General features: G+C 45.4%; 1 protein-coding gene across 1 annotated transcript; it reads left to right on the top strand.

The window, feature by feature from the left end:
• The first annotated feature begins 6,045 nt into the window (after positions 1–6,045).
• LOC134395673 (zinc finger protein 721-like) lies at positions 6,046–15,437 on the top strand. Its single transcript, XM_063121834.1, has 4 exons — positions 6,046–6,193; positions 8,177–8,889; positions 10,371–10,458; positions 12,270–15,437. Exons 1-4 carry the CDS (start codon positions 6,172–6,174, stop codon positions 15,092–15,094), a joined length of 3,648 nt encoding a protein of 1,215 aa, XP_062977904.1. The 5' UTR covers positions 6,046–6,171; the 3' UTR covers positions 15,095–15,437.
• The last annotated feature ends 1,314 nt before the right edge of the window (positions 15,438–16,751 follow it).

Genomic DNA, 16,751 nt, shown 5'->3' with positions numbered 1-16,751 from the left:
TGAAGAGTGCTATCATGTCTCCCCTCCATCTTCTCTTCTCCAGGCTAAACATGCCCAGTTCTTTCAGTCTCTCTTCATAGGGCTTTGTTTCTAGACCCCTGATCATCCTGGTTGCCCTCCTCTGAACACATTCCAGCTTGTCTGCGTCCTTGAATTGTGGAGCCCAGAACTGGACGCAATACTCTAGATGTGGCCTAACCAGGGCTGAATGAGGAACCAGTACCTCATGTGATTTGGAAGCTATACTTCTATTAATGCAGCCCAAAATAGCATTTGCCTTTCTTGCAGCCATATCACACTGTTGGCTCATATTCAGCTTGTGATCTACAACAATTCCAACATCCTTCTCGTTTGTAGTATTGCTGAGCCAAGTATCCCCCATCTTGTAACTGTGCATTTGGTTTCTATTTCCTAAATGTAGAACTTGGCATTTATCCGTTAAATTTCATTCTGTCCATTCCAGCCCAGCACTCCAGCCTATCAAGATCACTTTTAAGTTTGTTTCTGTCTTCCAGGGTATTAGCTATCCCACCCAATTTTGTGTCATCTGCAAATCTGATAAGCGTTCCCTGCATCTCCTCGCCCAAATCATTAATAAAAATGTTGAAGAGCACTGGGCCCAGGACTGAGCCCTGTGGTACCCCACTTGAAGGGTACCGCAGATAAGGGCTGAGTTCAGACGACATGCTAATCAATGGTTGATTTCCATTTTTTTTAATTTATTTATTTATTACATTTATATACTGCCCCGTAGCCGAAGCTCTCTGGGCGGTTTCCTATTACACACATGCACCCGCGGTTGATCAGAGCGTCGTCCAAACTCAGCCAACCAACGCTCTGCAGAGTTGACTAGCTGCACAAATGTTGGTTCGTGTGTTGTCTGTCGGGCTCAGGGGACTACTTTGCAGGGTTGAGTGGACTATTTCTTTGGCTAGAGTTCCCGGGCCAGAGTGGCCAAAACCACGCTGGCTGCTCTGCTACAGCCAGCACAACTCGCAGAGGCTGCTGGGATAGCCCCAGGAGGACTGAGGGAGGGTGGGAAGAGGGGCAGGGTTGTGTCAGTCAAACGCCAGGTTGACTATGGCTGAGTTCAGATGACACACTAATCAACCATTCATTTCCATTTTGCTCCTATTACCCCCTGTTGATTAGCGTGTCGCCTGAACACAGCCGTTGTGTAGGGAGTTCCCTATCAAGAATCATAGAATCATAGAAAAGAGTTGGAAGGGGCCTACAAGGCCATCGAGTCCAACCCCCTGCTCAATGCAGGAATCCACCCTAAAGCATCCCCGACAGATGCTTGTCCAGCTGCCTCTTGAATGCCTCTAGTGTGGGAGAGCCCACAACCTCCCTAGGTAACTGGTTCCATTGTTGTACTGCTCTAACAGTCAGGAAGTTTTTCCTGATGTCCAGCTGGAATCTGGCTTCCTTTAACTTGAGCCCATTATCAACCCTGGGCCGGGTTCAGACGACACGCTAATGAACCGTGTGTGTTTGTGTAATAGGAACAAAATGGAAAACAAACGTTGATTAGCGCGTCATCCGAATCTGGCCCTGGAGTTGACTATAACCCACCATTGACTAAAGTGTTGTCTGAATGGCTATCAAAATTGGGCTGGGTGCGTGGAAAAGAAGCCATCTTGACCTGGGTAGGTGGGAAGCCATCTTGACCCCCTGCACTGAGCAGGGGGTTGGACTCGATGGCCTTGTAGGCCCCTTCCAACTCTGCTATTCTATGATTCCCCTCAGGCAGCAAATTGTCTTGGGTGTGGCCCTGTCTGGCAAGTTAGTGGCAAGGGGTGAGATTCAAACCCGGGGCAGCTCAGCCTCTGCACTACAGCAGCTCCAGAGATGTAGGCCTCATAGGCAGCAGCGTTGGAAAAGGTACATTTGATGGCAGAATGTATTCATTTATTTACGTATTTATGACACTTTCTAGTCCACCTTTTCCCCAAGGACCTCAAGCCAGAATACATGGTGTGTATGAATCCCCCCCAATTTGCTCCTCCCAACAACCCTGCGAGGTAGGTTAGGCTGAGAGATGTCGACTGACTTCCCCAGTGAACACCATGGTTGAAGGAGGAGTCGAACCTGGTTCTCCCTGCTCTGTTTTCATTTTTTTAAAATTAAAATGCCATTTAAAACAGACATACATTCCCCCTTGTACATTTTCGTTCAACAAGTTTGTTTTTAAATGCCCCTTTTGTTGCTAAAGGTTTTAATGAGTTGCTGCTGTTTATTTCTTTTATTGTTGCATTTTTAATTGTTTTTTTTCATTTATCTATTTTTGTGTTACACTTGAATCTAGGTTTTGTTCTTAATGTGGATTTTATTACCAGCCGCACTGCGGGTGGGAAAGCAGGCTAGAAATCAAATCAAATCAATCAATGGGAAAAAAGCTACATTGCATAAAAAATTAAATTAAATACACAAAAATCCGATTTCTATTTATCCGTTTTGTTTCTTTCCCGCCTTTCCTCCAAGGAGCCCTTTTAAACCGCTTCTTGCTGGGGATGGGAAAGCAGGCTAAAAATGAAATCCATCAACCAATGGGGAAAAAAAGATACATTGCATAAAAAATAAAATTAAAAAATAACTTTTTTAAAAATGCACATTTAAATTTTTCTCTTTCCCCAAAGAATCCACAGAATGTTAGTTTGGTAATGTCCATAAAAAAACAACACTTGTTAAAAAACAAAAAATAATCTCAATTTACTGCTAATTAAAAAAACACCAGTGTTAAGACACAGGACAAGAAGAACCCAGTAAGGCAGAGAGAAGCAGGGGAAACTGTCTGCCTTAAATTAAATTCACAAAAATCCCATTTCTATTTATCTGTTGTTTCTTTCCTGCCTTTCCTCCAAGAAGCCCTTTTAAACCGCTTCTTCTTGCTGGGGATGGGAAAGCAGGCTAGAAATCAAATCAATCAACCCATGAAAAAAAAGCTACATTGCATAAAATAATAATAATAATAATAATAATAATAATAATAATAATAATAATAATAATAACCACCTTTTAAAAAATGCACATTTAATTTTTTTCCCTCTTTCCCCCCCAAATACACAGAATATTAGTTTGGTGTTTATTTTATTTATTTATTTATTACATTTTTATACCGCCCAATAGCCGAAGCTCTCTGGGCGGTTCACAAAAATTAAAACCATAATAAAACTACCAACAAGCTAAAAACACAAATGCAAAATACAGTATAAAAAGCACAACCAGGCTAAAACCTGGTTTATTGTCCATAAAAAAAAAAAACATGTTAAAATAATAATAATAATCTCATTTTTCTGCTAATTAAAAAAGACACCGGACAAGAAGAACCCAGAGAGAAACGGGGGGAACTGTCTGCCGTAAATTAAATTCACAAAAATCCGATTTCTATTCATTGCTTTCCCGCCTTTCGTCCCTTTTTAAACCCGCATCTTCCTGCCTGCGATTCCCATCAGCCCTCGCTGCAAGCGGTGCTCGTTGGGGGATGATGGGAGTTGTCCTCCGCGGCCATTTGGAGGACCCCGGCATGGGGGGAAGCTTTTAAATAAAAGGGGTCAAGCAGACAAAGCGAAGAATCCTAGAAAGGATCAAAAGGAAACAGAGACATTAAAATAAAAAAAAAAGGTTCGGGGATGGAACAGTTGCAAGGAAGGGGAGCCGCGTGGCCGGAGATGGTGAGTTGCAGAGAGGAGAATTTGCAAACTGAATAAATGCTTTCTTGGAGAGGGGAGGGAAAAAGCTGCAGGCGTAGATCTTAAAAACTAAAAATGGGAGCAATCCCATTTTTAGCATTTTTTAAAAATCCCCTCCGCGTTTAATGGGGCTTTGTCCAGGATTTGTGCAAAGATCCACTATGCAGCCTCCATTCTGGCTGCGATCCCCACACGGATTTACCCTGGAGTAAGTCTTAGGGCGGTTACTTCTGAGTAGACCCGAGCAGAAGTGGGGTGCAAAATGTCTCCTCTGAAACAATGGTGCGCTTTATGTTCCCCTAAATAGTTTCCCTTAAATCGCTTGGGCTCTTGATTTGAGCATGCTTATTTTTATTTTTAGTAAACCCCAAAATGAAAGTGAGCATTAAAAACAAATATACAAAAATTTAAAAAGCGTAAAAACAGCAATATCATTTAACAACAACTGTTCTGGGGGTCAGTTAGTAAACCTAAAAAAGAAGAGGGGTTATCCTGCAAATATAAAAATGTAATAAAATAAATAAATAGCGGGGTTATCGTGTAAATATCTCTAAATGAGCCAGAATCCTTTTTTTCCTTCTATGTCTGAGTGTTTATTGAGTTCAGTGGAGAATACTCTCCAGTAAGCATTTATTTATTTATTACATTTATATACCGCCCCATAGCCGAAGCTCTCTGGGCGGTTTACAAAAGTTAAAAATAGTAAACATTAAAAACCAATATACAAAAATTTAAAAGCATAAAAACAGCAATATCCATTTAAAACAACTATTCTGGGGTCAGTTTAAAAAAAACTGCATATGTTGTTAACTGCCTGGGAGAAGAGAAAAGTCTTAACCTTTTCCCAAGGATACTGTTGTTTTTATGTTTCTTCTTATATTTATTTGTATCCCAATCCTGGGCCTCAAGGCGGCCTTACAAAATTTAAAACATATACATTTTAAAACCTAGGAAATGAAATGTACAAAAATTAAAATGAAATAAAATGCAATATTAAAACATTAAAGGTTTAAAATACACGATAATTTTACAAGTCCTTAACATAGATGGAAGACCAGATTATTCTCCAAAGGCCTGCCGGAACAAAGAAGTTTTTTCCTGCTTCTTATGTTTTTAAATTTTGTATATTTGTTTTTGGTGTTTGCTGTTTTTAACTTTTGTAAACCGCCCAGAGAGCTTCAGCTATGGGGCGGTATATAAATGAAATAAATTAATTAATTAACCTGGTGCCAAAAGGAGACCAATCTTGGCACCAGGTGGGCCTCATTTGCCTGAGAGTAAGTCCCATTGAATTCTAAGGAGCTTACTTCTGAGTAGGTATGGGTAGAATTGTAGTGCTAATCTCTCCTCTGAGACTACTTATTTCTTTCTTTATTTATTACATTTATATACCGCCCCACAGCCGAAGCTCTCTGGGCGGTTCACAAAAGTTAAAACAGTAAACATTAAAAAGTATACAAAATTTAAAAACCATCAGAAACATAAAAACAACAGTATAAAAACAACAGTAACCATTTAAAAACAACAGTTCTGGGTCCATTAGAAAACAGTGGTGTGCTGTGGGGGGGGGGGTGTATCGATTCCCTAAATCGATTGGGCCCTGATTTAGCATGATTATTATATTTAGTAAACAAACCTAAAATTTATTTATTTATTTATTTATTGCATTTTTATACCGCCCAATAGCCGAAGCTCTCTGGGCGTTTCACAAAAATTAAAACCATAATAAAACAACCAACAGTTTAAAAAGACAAATACAAAATACAGTATAAAAAGCACAACCAGGATAAAACCAGGTTATTTGAAGGAACGCCTCCTCCCATATGTACCTGCCCGGACCTTAAGGTCATCCACAGGGGTTCTTCTTCATGAGCCCCTGCCAAAGGAAGTGAGGCAGGTGGCTACTAGGAGGAGGGCTTTCTCCACTGTGGCACCCCGGCTGTGGAATGAGCTCCCCAGAGAGGTCCGCCTGGCACCTACACTGTACTCCTTTCGTCACCAGCTGAAGACCTTTTTATTCTCTCACTATTTTAACACTTAATTTTAACTTAAATTTAAATTTTACTGTTTAACTCTGTATTTTAATCTCATATCAATTTTGCTGCGTGGTTTTATCCTGGTTGTGCTTTTTATACTGTATTTTGTATTTGTGCTTTTAACCTGTTGGTTGTTTTATGATGGTTTTAATTTTTGTGAACCGCCCAGAGAGCTTCGGCTATTGGGCAGTATAAAAATGTAATAAATAAAAGGACAAAACGTTTAGCCGGTGAAGGATCAAACAAAAATAATATCCACCTCTCCGTTTTAACCAATTTATGTTTTTCTCTCTTTCTCCCCCCAGGATAGAAGCACAAAAGAGCGTGTTTCTGCAGCAATTGGGAAAGCTTTGCTGAATCAGAAAGGCGGAGTCCCTGCGCCCTTTACTAAAGCAAACTGTGCCTCTTCGCCTTGCTGGGGTCCTCATGCTGTGACCAGCCAGATGGCAGGCGGAAAACCAACAGGTGATGTTTCTCTTCTAAGGATAGCAATTTGGTGATGGGGAAAAGCGTTGCCTGTTGAAGTTAGGGAACAAATTAGGCTGTCTGTCCATTAGGCAAGGTACCATTACTTTGTTTGGAAGCATCTCTTCAGCATTTCAGGCAAAGGAGGGGTGCTGTTCCCATCCTCTGCTATCTGGTTCTTTTAACTAAGAGTTGAACCTGGAACCATCTGCATGCAAAGCCAAAATCCTGCACACACACACACACACACCAAAAAACCAACAACATCTGCCTGTTGTGGGCCAGCAGTGTGGTGCAGCTGCGATACGTGGCTGATTTAGTAGAACCATAATTTCCAAGTTATTGGATGTCATGGTTCCAGCTTTATTCTGCCTTAATCAGACTTCATCTGGAGAACCGTGGCCAATTTTGGGGTGGGGAGTGAATTAAGAAGGATGCAGACCAGTGAGACAGGTTCAGAGGAAGGCAATAAAAATAGGGAGAAGCAATTGCCCTGGTTATGTATTAGCTGCTGGTTCCTGTTCTAAGTTTGTTGACATTCAATGGATTGGGTCCAGATTTAAGCTGAATCAACTGCACTGGTGAAAGGGGGTTTCCTCATCCCTTCCTTTCCATGGCAGCACCCCCCCCCAAAAAAAATGCTACATAGAGAGGCTGAAGACCCCAATAAATAGGCTGAGCTATGGTGGCGGTGAGATCCCCCAAAATTAGCTGGAGGGAACTTCTTCGATTGAAAGCAAGACATTGTGTGAGCCTAATCGGGGTGGCTGCATTGATATTCTTCGGCTCGTCACACCTATCATAAATAAATTCCCTGGAAGGTCCTGCCACTTACTTACTTGTTAGCTGACACTAATAAATACGTAGTAGAGGTTGTTGGATTTTTTTTTATCCTCTGTTGTTAAGACTCGCAGGGCTATTCTGGAGCGTGTTCAGAGGAGGTATGGCTTCCAAATCATTTGAGGTCCTGGTTCCTCTCTATTCGGCCCTGGTTAGGCCTCATCTAGAGTATTGCGTCCAGTTCTGGGCTCCACAATTCAAGAAGGATGCAGACAAGCTGGAGCGTGTTCAGAGGAGGGCAACCAGGATGATCAGGGGTCTGGAAACAAAGCCCTATGAAGAGAGACTGAAAGAACTGGGCATGTTTAGCCTGGAGAAGAGAAGATTGAAGGGAGACATTATAGCACTCTTCAAATACTTAAAAGGTTGTCACACAGAAGAGGGCCAGGATCTCTTCTTGATCCTCCCAGAGTGCAGGACACGGAATAACGGGCTCAAGTTAAAGGAAGCCACATTCCAGCTGGACATCAGGAAAAACTTCCTGACTGTTAGAGCAGTATGACAATGGAACCAGTTACCTAGGGAGGTTGTGGGCTCTTCTCCCACACTGGAGGCCTTCAAGAGGCAGCTGGACAAGCATCTGTCAGGGATGCTTTAGGGTGGATTCCTGCATTGAGCAGGAGGTTGGACTCGATGGCCTTGTAAATACCCTTCCAACTCTGCTATTCTGTGATTCTATGACTCAGGCTCATGCGCAATAATTGGCTGGTGATTTTTTAGCCTTTAAACTAGACAAAATTGCCATAAACTGCCATGGAGATTCAGACCGCTGAGTGAAAGGGGAGTTTTAGTTATGGCAAATTTCAACCTATCTGTGTATTTTCGAGGAATTTGTATTACTGTATATAGGCATGGATGCTTTCTTTTGACGTATTTGTCATGGCCTTTGGCTAGTACAATAAACTTTGGATTGATTGATAAAAAAAACCGCCCAGAGAGCTCCGGCTATTGGGCGGTATAGAAATGTAATAAATAAATAGATAGATAGATAGATAGATAGATAGATAGATAGATAGATAAAAGTTGCTGGCTCGTTAGTTGGCCTTCTGTTTTGTTTGCTGGTCTTATGTATTCCGCTTTGTGGATTATTCTGTGTTCTAAGTGGTCTGTGGCTGTATAATAAAGATTGGTTGATATTCTTAGGTGCGCTGATGGAGCAACAACTGGACACAGGAGGAGGAAGTCCATCACCTGGAGCAGTGCATGCTGGGGGATCCCTCCAAAGCTCAGACAGTGGAATCGATGTCAAGGAGGAACCTCAAGAGGATCTGGCCCAGGTCTGGGAAACCCAGTGGCAGGAGTTCCTAAATACGGTGGAGATGTGTCCTTCGGAGCCTGATGTCCCAGGTCTTCCACAGGAGCCGACACCCTGGGAAGACGCTCAGGCCTTCCTGGCCTCCTTCGAGCAAGTAGCTGAAGCTTGCTGCTGGCCCAAGGCGGAGTGGGTAACTCGACTCCTGCCAGCCCTTGGAGGAGAAGCCAAGCAGGCCTTTATCAAGCTGGAGGTGGAAGACAGAGAGGATTATGGGAAAGTGAAGGAAGCCATCTTGAGAGGGGATGCCATGAGCCGGGAGAAGCAGCGTCAGCACTTCCGGCGTTTCTGCTACCAGGAGGCCGAGGGGCCCAGAGGAGTTTACAGCCAACTTCAGGAGCTTTGCCATCGGTGGCTGAAAGTCGAGAGACACTCCAAGGAACAGATCCTGGAGCTGCTGATCCTGGAGCAGTTCCTGGCTGTCCTGCCCCCGGAGATGCAGAGCTGGGTCAGGGGGCATAACCTCGAGAGCAGTGCCCAAGCGGTGTCCTTGGCCGAGGATTATTTGCTTGGGCAGTGGGTGCCTGAGATCAGGGAGCAGCAGGTACGAGAGGAATGTCCTCCATCTCAGGCGCGGGTTATAATCAAACACAAAACACAGAGTAAAATCAGGAATAACCAAATCCATATCCTACCAAGTGTTGTACTATACAAGGCCCCAGACCCACGCTCCCTGGTGAGTGACTGGAGAGAGGGCCTTTTCAGTGAGGGCCCCGGCCTTAGGAACACTCTGCCCTTGGAGCCTGTGTGGGATAGCAGTTCAAGTAGGACTGGGAAAATGCGAGTTCACATTCATGAAGCTTTCACTCTCTTGGGTTCACATACATCACAGGGCTGTTGTGGGGATAAGATGGACAGGTACAGGGTCCATCTTATCCCCACAATAATAATAATATTTATTATTTCTATATTTATTACAATTTTATACTGCTCAATAGCCGAGGCGCTCTGGGCTGTTCACAATTAAAAAGAATAAAATACAGCATGGCAAAAGACAATATAAAAGTGTAAAACTACTAAGTAGAAGCAAAGTAAAACCCAACAGCAGTTATAGCCCAGGGAAAGCCAGTGTGAAAAGGTGTGTTTTCAGGAGGCATTGAAAAAATATTCCATTTTCTGCCTCCTGATCCGTGCGAGGGAGGGTTTTCCAGAGGGTGGGTGCCACTGCAGAGAAGGCCCCGCCGCCTGGGTACTTCATGGCGATGTTCCGTCCGTTTCGGAATGACCAGCGAGACCCTCCTCTTCTGATTTTAAAGGTCACCATGTGTGGCGCAGAGTGGTAAAGCAGCAGTTTCTGCAGCTGAAACTTTCCCCACAGCCTGAGTTCGATCCCAGCGGAAGCTGGTTTCAGGCAGCCGGCTCGGGTCGACTCAGCCTTCCATCCTCCCGAGGTCAGTAAAATAAATACCCAGTTAGCTGGGGGAAAGGTAATAACGGCCGGGGAAGGCAACGGCAAACCACCCCGCTATAAGGCCTGCCAAGAAAATGCCAGCAAAAGGTGGCATCCCTCCAAGAGTCAGTAATGACTCAGTGCTTGCACGAGAGGTTCCTTTCCCTTTTCCTTCCTTAACTTTTGTAAACCGCCCAGACAGCTTCGGCTATGGGGCGGTATATACATTAAATAAATAAATAAATGTATAGGGGAACGCGGTCAGCTAGGTATCCTGGTCCCAAGTTGTTTTGGGGCCTGGCGATCAATCAAAACACATAAAATCCATGTAGTTTGGGCTTCTTGAAGGAAAGGTTGGTTATAAATATAAGAAAGAGAATCAAAATACATCAAATTCAGGGGTGTGTAATTTCCAGAAAATGCTGCCGTGCCCTTAATCGACTGGGATCTGATTAAGTATGTTTATTTCACAGAATCGTAGGATTAGATTTGGGGTGGTTCTCGGAAGCCATCTAGACCAACTCCTAGCAGATGCAGGAAATCAGCAGCTACAGCCTGGCTTGACTTCTTCTTTTTTAGCTTTGTTTACTAAACATAGGCCTTGGAAGTTTGACACGCTTGCGTTGTTCTTGTAGATGTCCGAGCTGCAGGAGGAGGCTTCATCAGATGATGGGCTACAGACGGGCTGGGAATCCCAACAGGAGGAAGAGCCTGTCTTGCCAGGTAAGGATTCCTCACAGCAGGGATACTGGACTTTACTGAAAGATGCGTGGTTCTGAACATGTGTGTGTGTGTGCAACAAAATGTTGCAGTGTTGAGTGCTTCTAAAGAATTTGTGCACTCTGCAAACCTCAAGAGTTCTCCTTGCTGAGTATCCCGCTCTTGTGACTAGGCCCAGGGGTCTTTGGCTATTGGGCAGTATAAAAATGAAATAAATAAATAAGAAATGGCACTCACAGCCTTTCAGGTATTTGAAGAGTGCTCTCATGTCTCCCCTCAATCTTCTCTTCTCCAGGCTAAACATGCCCAGTTCTTTCAGTCTCTCTTCGTAGGGCTTTGTTTCCAGACCCCTGATCATCCTGGTTGCCCTCCTCTGAACACGCTCCAGCTTGTCTGCGTCCTTCTTGAAGTGCTATCTCCAGTATTTGAGGGAATAAGCCTGTGTGCACCAGTTGCTGGGGAACATGGGCAGGAGAGTGCAGTTGCACCATGTCCTACTTGTTCATCCCTGGCCGATGGCTGGTTGGCCACTGTGTGAACAGAGTGCTGGACTAGATGGACCCTTGGTCTGATCCAGCAGGGCACTTGTGATGTGGTTCCCAGAACTGGAGGCAATATGAGGCCTAACCAGGGCCGAATAGAGGGGAACCAGTACCTTGCGTGATTTGGAAGCTATACTTCTATTAACATAGCCCAAAATAGCATTTGGTTTTTTTGCAGCCACCTCGCACTGTTGGCTCATATTCAGCTTGTGATAAAGCCAGGGCCACTGGTAATAATTATAATAATAATATATTTATTTCTTACCCGCCTCGCCCTTTGGTAGCACTAGTTATGGCACACTCCTGCAGCCCCCTGACGGAGGGGTCCCCCATATAACTCTTGACCTTCAACCTACTAATTTGTGAGGGACAGAGTTATACACCAGACCCCTCCATCGGGGCTGTACAGATGCCCCACAACTTCAAACTGTATGGATTGCCCCTAGTGGCTGAGGATGTTACTTCATGCTACAACCACATGGACACATTTAAATGAATTAAAATTCATTTTAATTATTTTAAAGTAAAAATGAAATAACCCTGAGGTGCACGCCCTTGGGGTCCCCTTAATATGCATACCGAGTTTTATTTGTCTAGGCTTCATGCTGTGACTTTTTCCCCGCATTTATTGTGAATTTAACTGAACAGAAAACAAATTGTGAAATAAAAAAGAACAAAAATTATGTGCATAAAAATGTCATTTTTTTCATCAAAGACACAATTCTTTTTTTTTTTTAAAGAGCGAGGTATGCATAGGTTTCAAGAAAAGCAGACCAATACTTCAAGCTAAGGACAGACAGACAGAGAGATGGACATCCTCTTTTATTATTATGAATGGATGCATGGGGAAATCTCAAGACACTGCTAGCACTGGATTTCCAAAACTAAAGGGATGATTCTTCAATGAAAAATGCTAAAAGAGAGGCAAAGTCTCACATTGGTATTTAAAAGTAGGATTTATTTAGGATATTGGATGAACACTAGCAAATGAATGTAGCGGTGGACAGGCGGATTCCTGCATTGAGCAGGGGGTTGGACTCAGTGGTCTTATAGGCCCCTTCCAACTCTACTCTTCTATGGTTCTATGTGTGTTTCCTGATGCAAAACGGTGAAAGCTTTCTTTTTCTTAGTGATCAAAATCCAGTAGTAATTTACTTCCAATTACTGTGCTTGTTGGTATATGGAGGCAAAAATCATGCCCCTTGCAAGTTAATTAAAATTCTTCCCTTAGCCCATGTAAACTCTAAACTGGAAAAGCATTTGTCGTTTCAGCAGTTTGTAAGGAGGAGCGTGAGAACAAGGAGAGTCATCCGCAAGAAAGTCCTAAGCAAATGGAACTGCGAGGAAAGCCTCCGGAAAGAGCTAATGACAACGGTCCCCAGTACTGTAATCAGGGAGAAACCTCTGAGAATTGGCACAGAGCCGAGAGGCAGCTGAAAGCACCCATTGGACAGCACCTAGCAGAAGTTGGGCATAAATCCATGCTTTGTGAGGCGGTTGGCATGAAATCCAATGTAACAGTTCCCCACCAGGGAACCTGCAATGGCAAGAGAAGTAACGCTTGTTCTCTGTGTGGGAAGACATTCTCGAGTCACTCATCAGTTCTCCGGCATAAAAGAACCCACACAGGGGAGAAACCGTACCGATGCTCCCAGTGCGGAAAAGACTTTGTTAGCTCGGAGTACCTTAAAACCCACCAGGTATCTCACGCAGCTGAGAAGCCCCACAAATGTTTGGCGTGTGGGAAGGGTTTCAGTCACAAGACGAGCCTGCAAAGTCATCAGAGAACCCACGCTGGCGAGCAGCCCTATCAGTGCGCTGACTGCGGGGGAAGTTTCGCGTCGCTTTCGTCTTATCAAAGGCATCGGAAGAGCCATATTGGAAGTGAGCCAGTCCTGCGGGTCTGTAAAGCAGCCCAAACAGAACAGGGCCCTATATGTGGAAAAGCCTTCGCTGACTCACAGAAACTTCGAAGCCATCAACAACTCCACACCCAAGAGAAATCCTATCAGTGCACTGACTGCGGGGAGAGGTTCAGGTGGAAACCAGCTCTTGACAGTCATGCAAAGCAGATCCATAAGGGGAAGCACCTGGTCCCTCTGCTGCGAAGAATATCTCCTGAAGGATACAGAAGGAGCCACGAGAGAGAGAAATCTCTCCTGAAGGATACAGAAGGAGCCATGAGAGAGAAAATCCTTCTGCCAAAAGGATCCGATGAACACAGCAAAGTCCCCACGTGTGCCGAATGCGGGAAACAGTTCCGCAAAACACGGGAGTTAACACAACATCGGCGCATCCACACTGGGGAGAGACCCTATCAGTGCCCGGACTGTGGGCAGAGGTTCATGTGGGCGGCGTCTTTCTACAGGCATATAAAGATCCATAAGGCGAAGAAATCAGTCCCTCTTCTGCCAAAAGCAACCAGTAAGCAGAAGAAATCTTACCCATGTTCTGACTGTGGGAGAAACTTTGACCGCCCCTCAAAGGTATTGAGGCATCAGCGCGTCCACACTGGAGAGAAACCCTATCAGTGCACGGACTGCGGGGAGAGATTTGCATGGGATTTGTCTCTTGACAACCATAGACAAAAGATCCATAAGGTGAAGAAATCTGTCCCTCTTCTGCCAAAAGCAACCAGTAAGCAGAAGAAACCTTACACATGTTCCGACTGTGGGAGAAACTTTGACCGCCCCTCAAAGGTATTGAGGCATCAGCGCGTCCACACTGGAGAGAAACCCTATCAGTGCACGGACTGCGGGGAGAGATTTGCATGGGATTTGTCTCTTGACAACCATAGACAAAAGATCCATAAGGTGAAGAAATCTGTCCCTCTTCTGCCAAAAGCATCTCGTACGCAGAAGAAACCTTACACATGTTCTGGCTGTGAGAAAATCTTTGCCAGCCCCTCAAAGCTAGCGAGACATCAGCACGTCCACAGTGGAGAGAAACCCTATCAGTGCACAGACTGCGGGAAGAGATTTGCGTGGGATGTGTCTCTTGACAAGCATAGAAAAAAGATGCACACGGCAAAGAAATTGGTCCCTCCTGTGCAAAAAGTGTCTCGTACGCCGGGGAAAACCTGCACATGTCCTGACTGTGGGAAAAGCTTCGGCCGCTACGCACAACTAGCGATACATCAGCGCGTCCACACCGGAGAGAAACCCTTTCAGTGCCGTGACTGTGGGCAGAGTTTCATGTGGTGTTCGGCTCTTGACAGGCATAGAAAGAAGATTCATTCGGCAAAGAATTCGGTCCCTCCTGTGCAAAAAGTCTCTGGCGTGCAGAAGAAAGCTATCAAATGTTCCGAGTGTGGGAAAAGGTTTGACAAGATGTCACACTTAATAATACATCAGTGCCTCCACACTGCAGAGGTGCCCTATAAATGCGCCGAGTGTGGGCAGAGTTTCATGGCACGTTCATCATTCTACAGGCATAAAAAGATCCACGACGGAAATAAATTGGGCCCACTTCTGCAAAAGGTATCGGGTATGCAGAGGAAATCCTTGACGTGTTCTGAGTGTGGGAAAAGCTTTGATAATCCATCGTCCCTAGTAATGCATCAACGCATCCACTCCGGAGAGAGACGCTATCAGTGCACTGAATGCGGGGAGAGATTCATGTGGGGTTCTTCTCTCAAGAGGCATAGAGAGAAGTTCCACAAGGGAAAGAAAATGGCCCCTCTTCCACAACGTGGATCGCGTACTCCGCCGAAATCCCACAAGTGTTCCGAGTGTGGGAAAACCTTCGATAGGGCCTCGCGCCTCCTAAGACATCAGCACACCCACACCAAGAAGAGATGCTACACGTGCTCTGAGTGCGGGAAAAGCTTCAGTCAAAGATCAAGCCTTACAAGTCACCAGAGAATCCACGCAGGGGAGAAGCTTCAGTCAAGGAAAAGCTTCAGTCAGGGATCAAGCCTTACAAGTCACCAGAGAATCCACACAGAGGAGAAGCTACCCCAGAGCTCGGATCTCCAGAATAGCGCATCTCGCGAGGACAGCCTTGCGAGTCACAAGAGGTCTCATGGTGGGCTGCAGCACTTTTCTGTGAAGGAATCCCAGAGCAGGCCATTGCTACTGATCAGCTACCAGGACTAGCACAGCCCAAACGAGGCACGCATGGCGCATCGTTTGAAGTTGGCTAAATTTTGTAACGGTCTAATTTTGTTGTGTATTTGAGCAGGCCAGAGAAGCCATTTCAGTGTTATGTCATGGGGAAAGTCTTACCATGCTCTGAAAGGTCCCATAGAGCAATGCAATTATATGGATGCTGGTACTTTCCTTGGGTGAAGAAATATTCATTTAATATCTGTAAAGTTAGACCTGTAGATTAGCGTGACCCTATGGGAAAAAGGACAGGGCTCCTGCATCTTTAACAGATGAGTAGAAAAGGGAATCTCAGCAGGTGTCATTTGTATGCCTGCAGCACCTGGTGAAATTCCCTCTTCATCCCAACAGTTAAAACTGCAGGAGCCCTGCCCAGAGTGACTAGATGCAAAAGAGGGCAGGGCTCCTGCAGCTTTAACTGTTGGGATGAAGAGGGAATTTCAGCAGGTGTCCTTTGTATGCAGGCAGCACCGGGTAAAACAGGTAACGCTGCAGCAGCCCTGCCCTCTTGACCAGATACAAAAGAGGGCAGGGCTCCTGCAGCTTTCATTGCTGGGATGAAGAGGGGTGCTGCATGCTTACAAATGGCCCCTGCTGAAATCACTAGGGATGTGCTCCGCTTCTCTTTGCTTCAGAGAAGCAGGAGCGAGGCGGCCTATTTCGCCTCCGGAAAAGGCGGAGGCGAAGAGAGTCAGTGGGGCTGGGGATCGAGGCGAAGAGGATCGCCTCAATCCGGAGCTTTGCCTGCAGGTAAGTGGGGGGGGAGGGGGACTCATCTGGCGCCAGTGGCGCCGCATCCATGTGGCAGTGGCGGCGGCAGCGCCAGGTAAGGGAGCAGGGAGGAGGGTCGCTTACCTGCGTCCGTCGCGGGCTTCAATTGAGGCCCCAGTTGAAGGTGGAAGTGAAGGCCGAGGCCTCTTCCGGCTTCAACCGGGGCCTCAATTGAAGCCCATGACGGATGCAGGTATGGGGGCGGGGGGTGGCTTATCTTGCGCTGCCGCCGTCCATGTAGCGACGGCGGCAAAGCCGGATCTCGCTCCGCGGAGCGGGAGAAGGGCGGAGCGGCGTGAAGAGGATCAGGCCCGATCCGGATTTTCCGGATCGGGCCCCGAAGCAGATTGGGGGATCCGTGCACACCCCTAGAAATCACCCTAGTATAGATTCCATATAATCACCCTAGTATAGATTGGCCTAGCATAACCTTCCCCAACCTCCAGATGTGTTGGACTTCAACTCCCATCATTCCCAGCCAGCAGGGTGGGAGTTGCAATCTAATACATCTGGAAAGTATGAGGTTAGGTCAAGCTGTAGCACCCTGGCGGATGCATATAGATGGATCAAGCAGTGGGAAATCTCTATAGATAGATCAGGCAGGTTGGGTACAGGGGAGGGTGAAAAGTGAACATGATGAGGGTTTTTTTCGGGGGGGGGGGTTACAGAGAAGAGAACATGGTTTTTAAATAGTTGTGCCAAAATATCAAGAAAAGGCCAGAGAAAAACAGGCGTGGCCCGACACTATGCAAACTAGCAAGGGTTTCATGTAACTTACCAGTTAATGTGAAATACAACCGTGCCGATTCTCGCCATGAAATCACTATGTGGTGAGAGAGAAGCATAAAGGATGGGATCATTTCCTATGTTTGCGTGT

Source organism: Elgaria multicarinata, chromosome 3 (assembly GCF_023053635.1).
Source record: "Elgaria multicarinata webbii isolate HBS135686 ecotype San Diego chromosome 3, rElgMul1.1.pri, whole genome shotgun sequence".
Lineage (NCBI taxonomy): Eukaryota > Metazoa > Chordata > Lepidosauria > Squamata > Anguidae > Elgaria > Elgaria multicarinata.
This window is presented reverse-complemented; position numbering and strand designations above follow the sequence as displayed.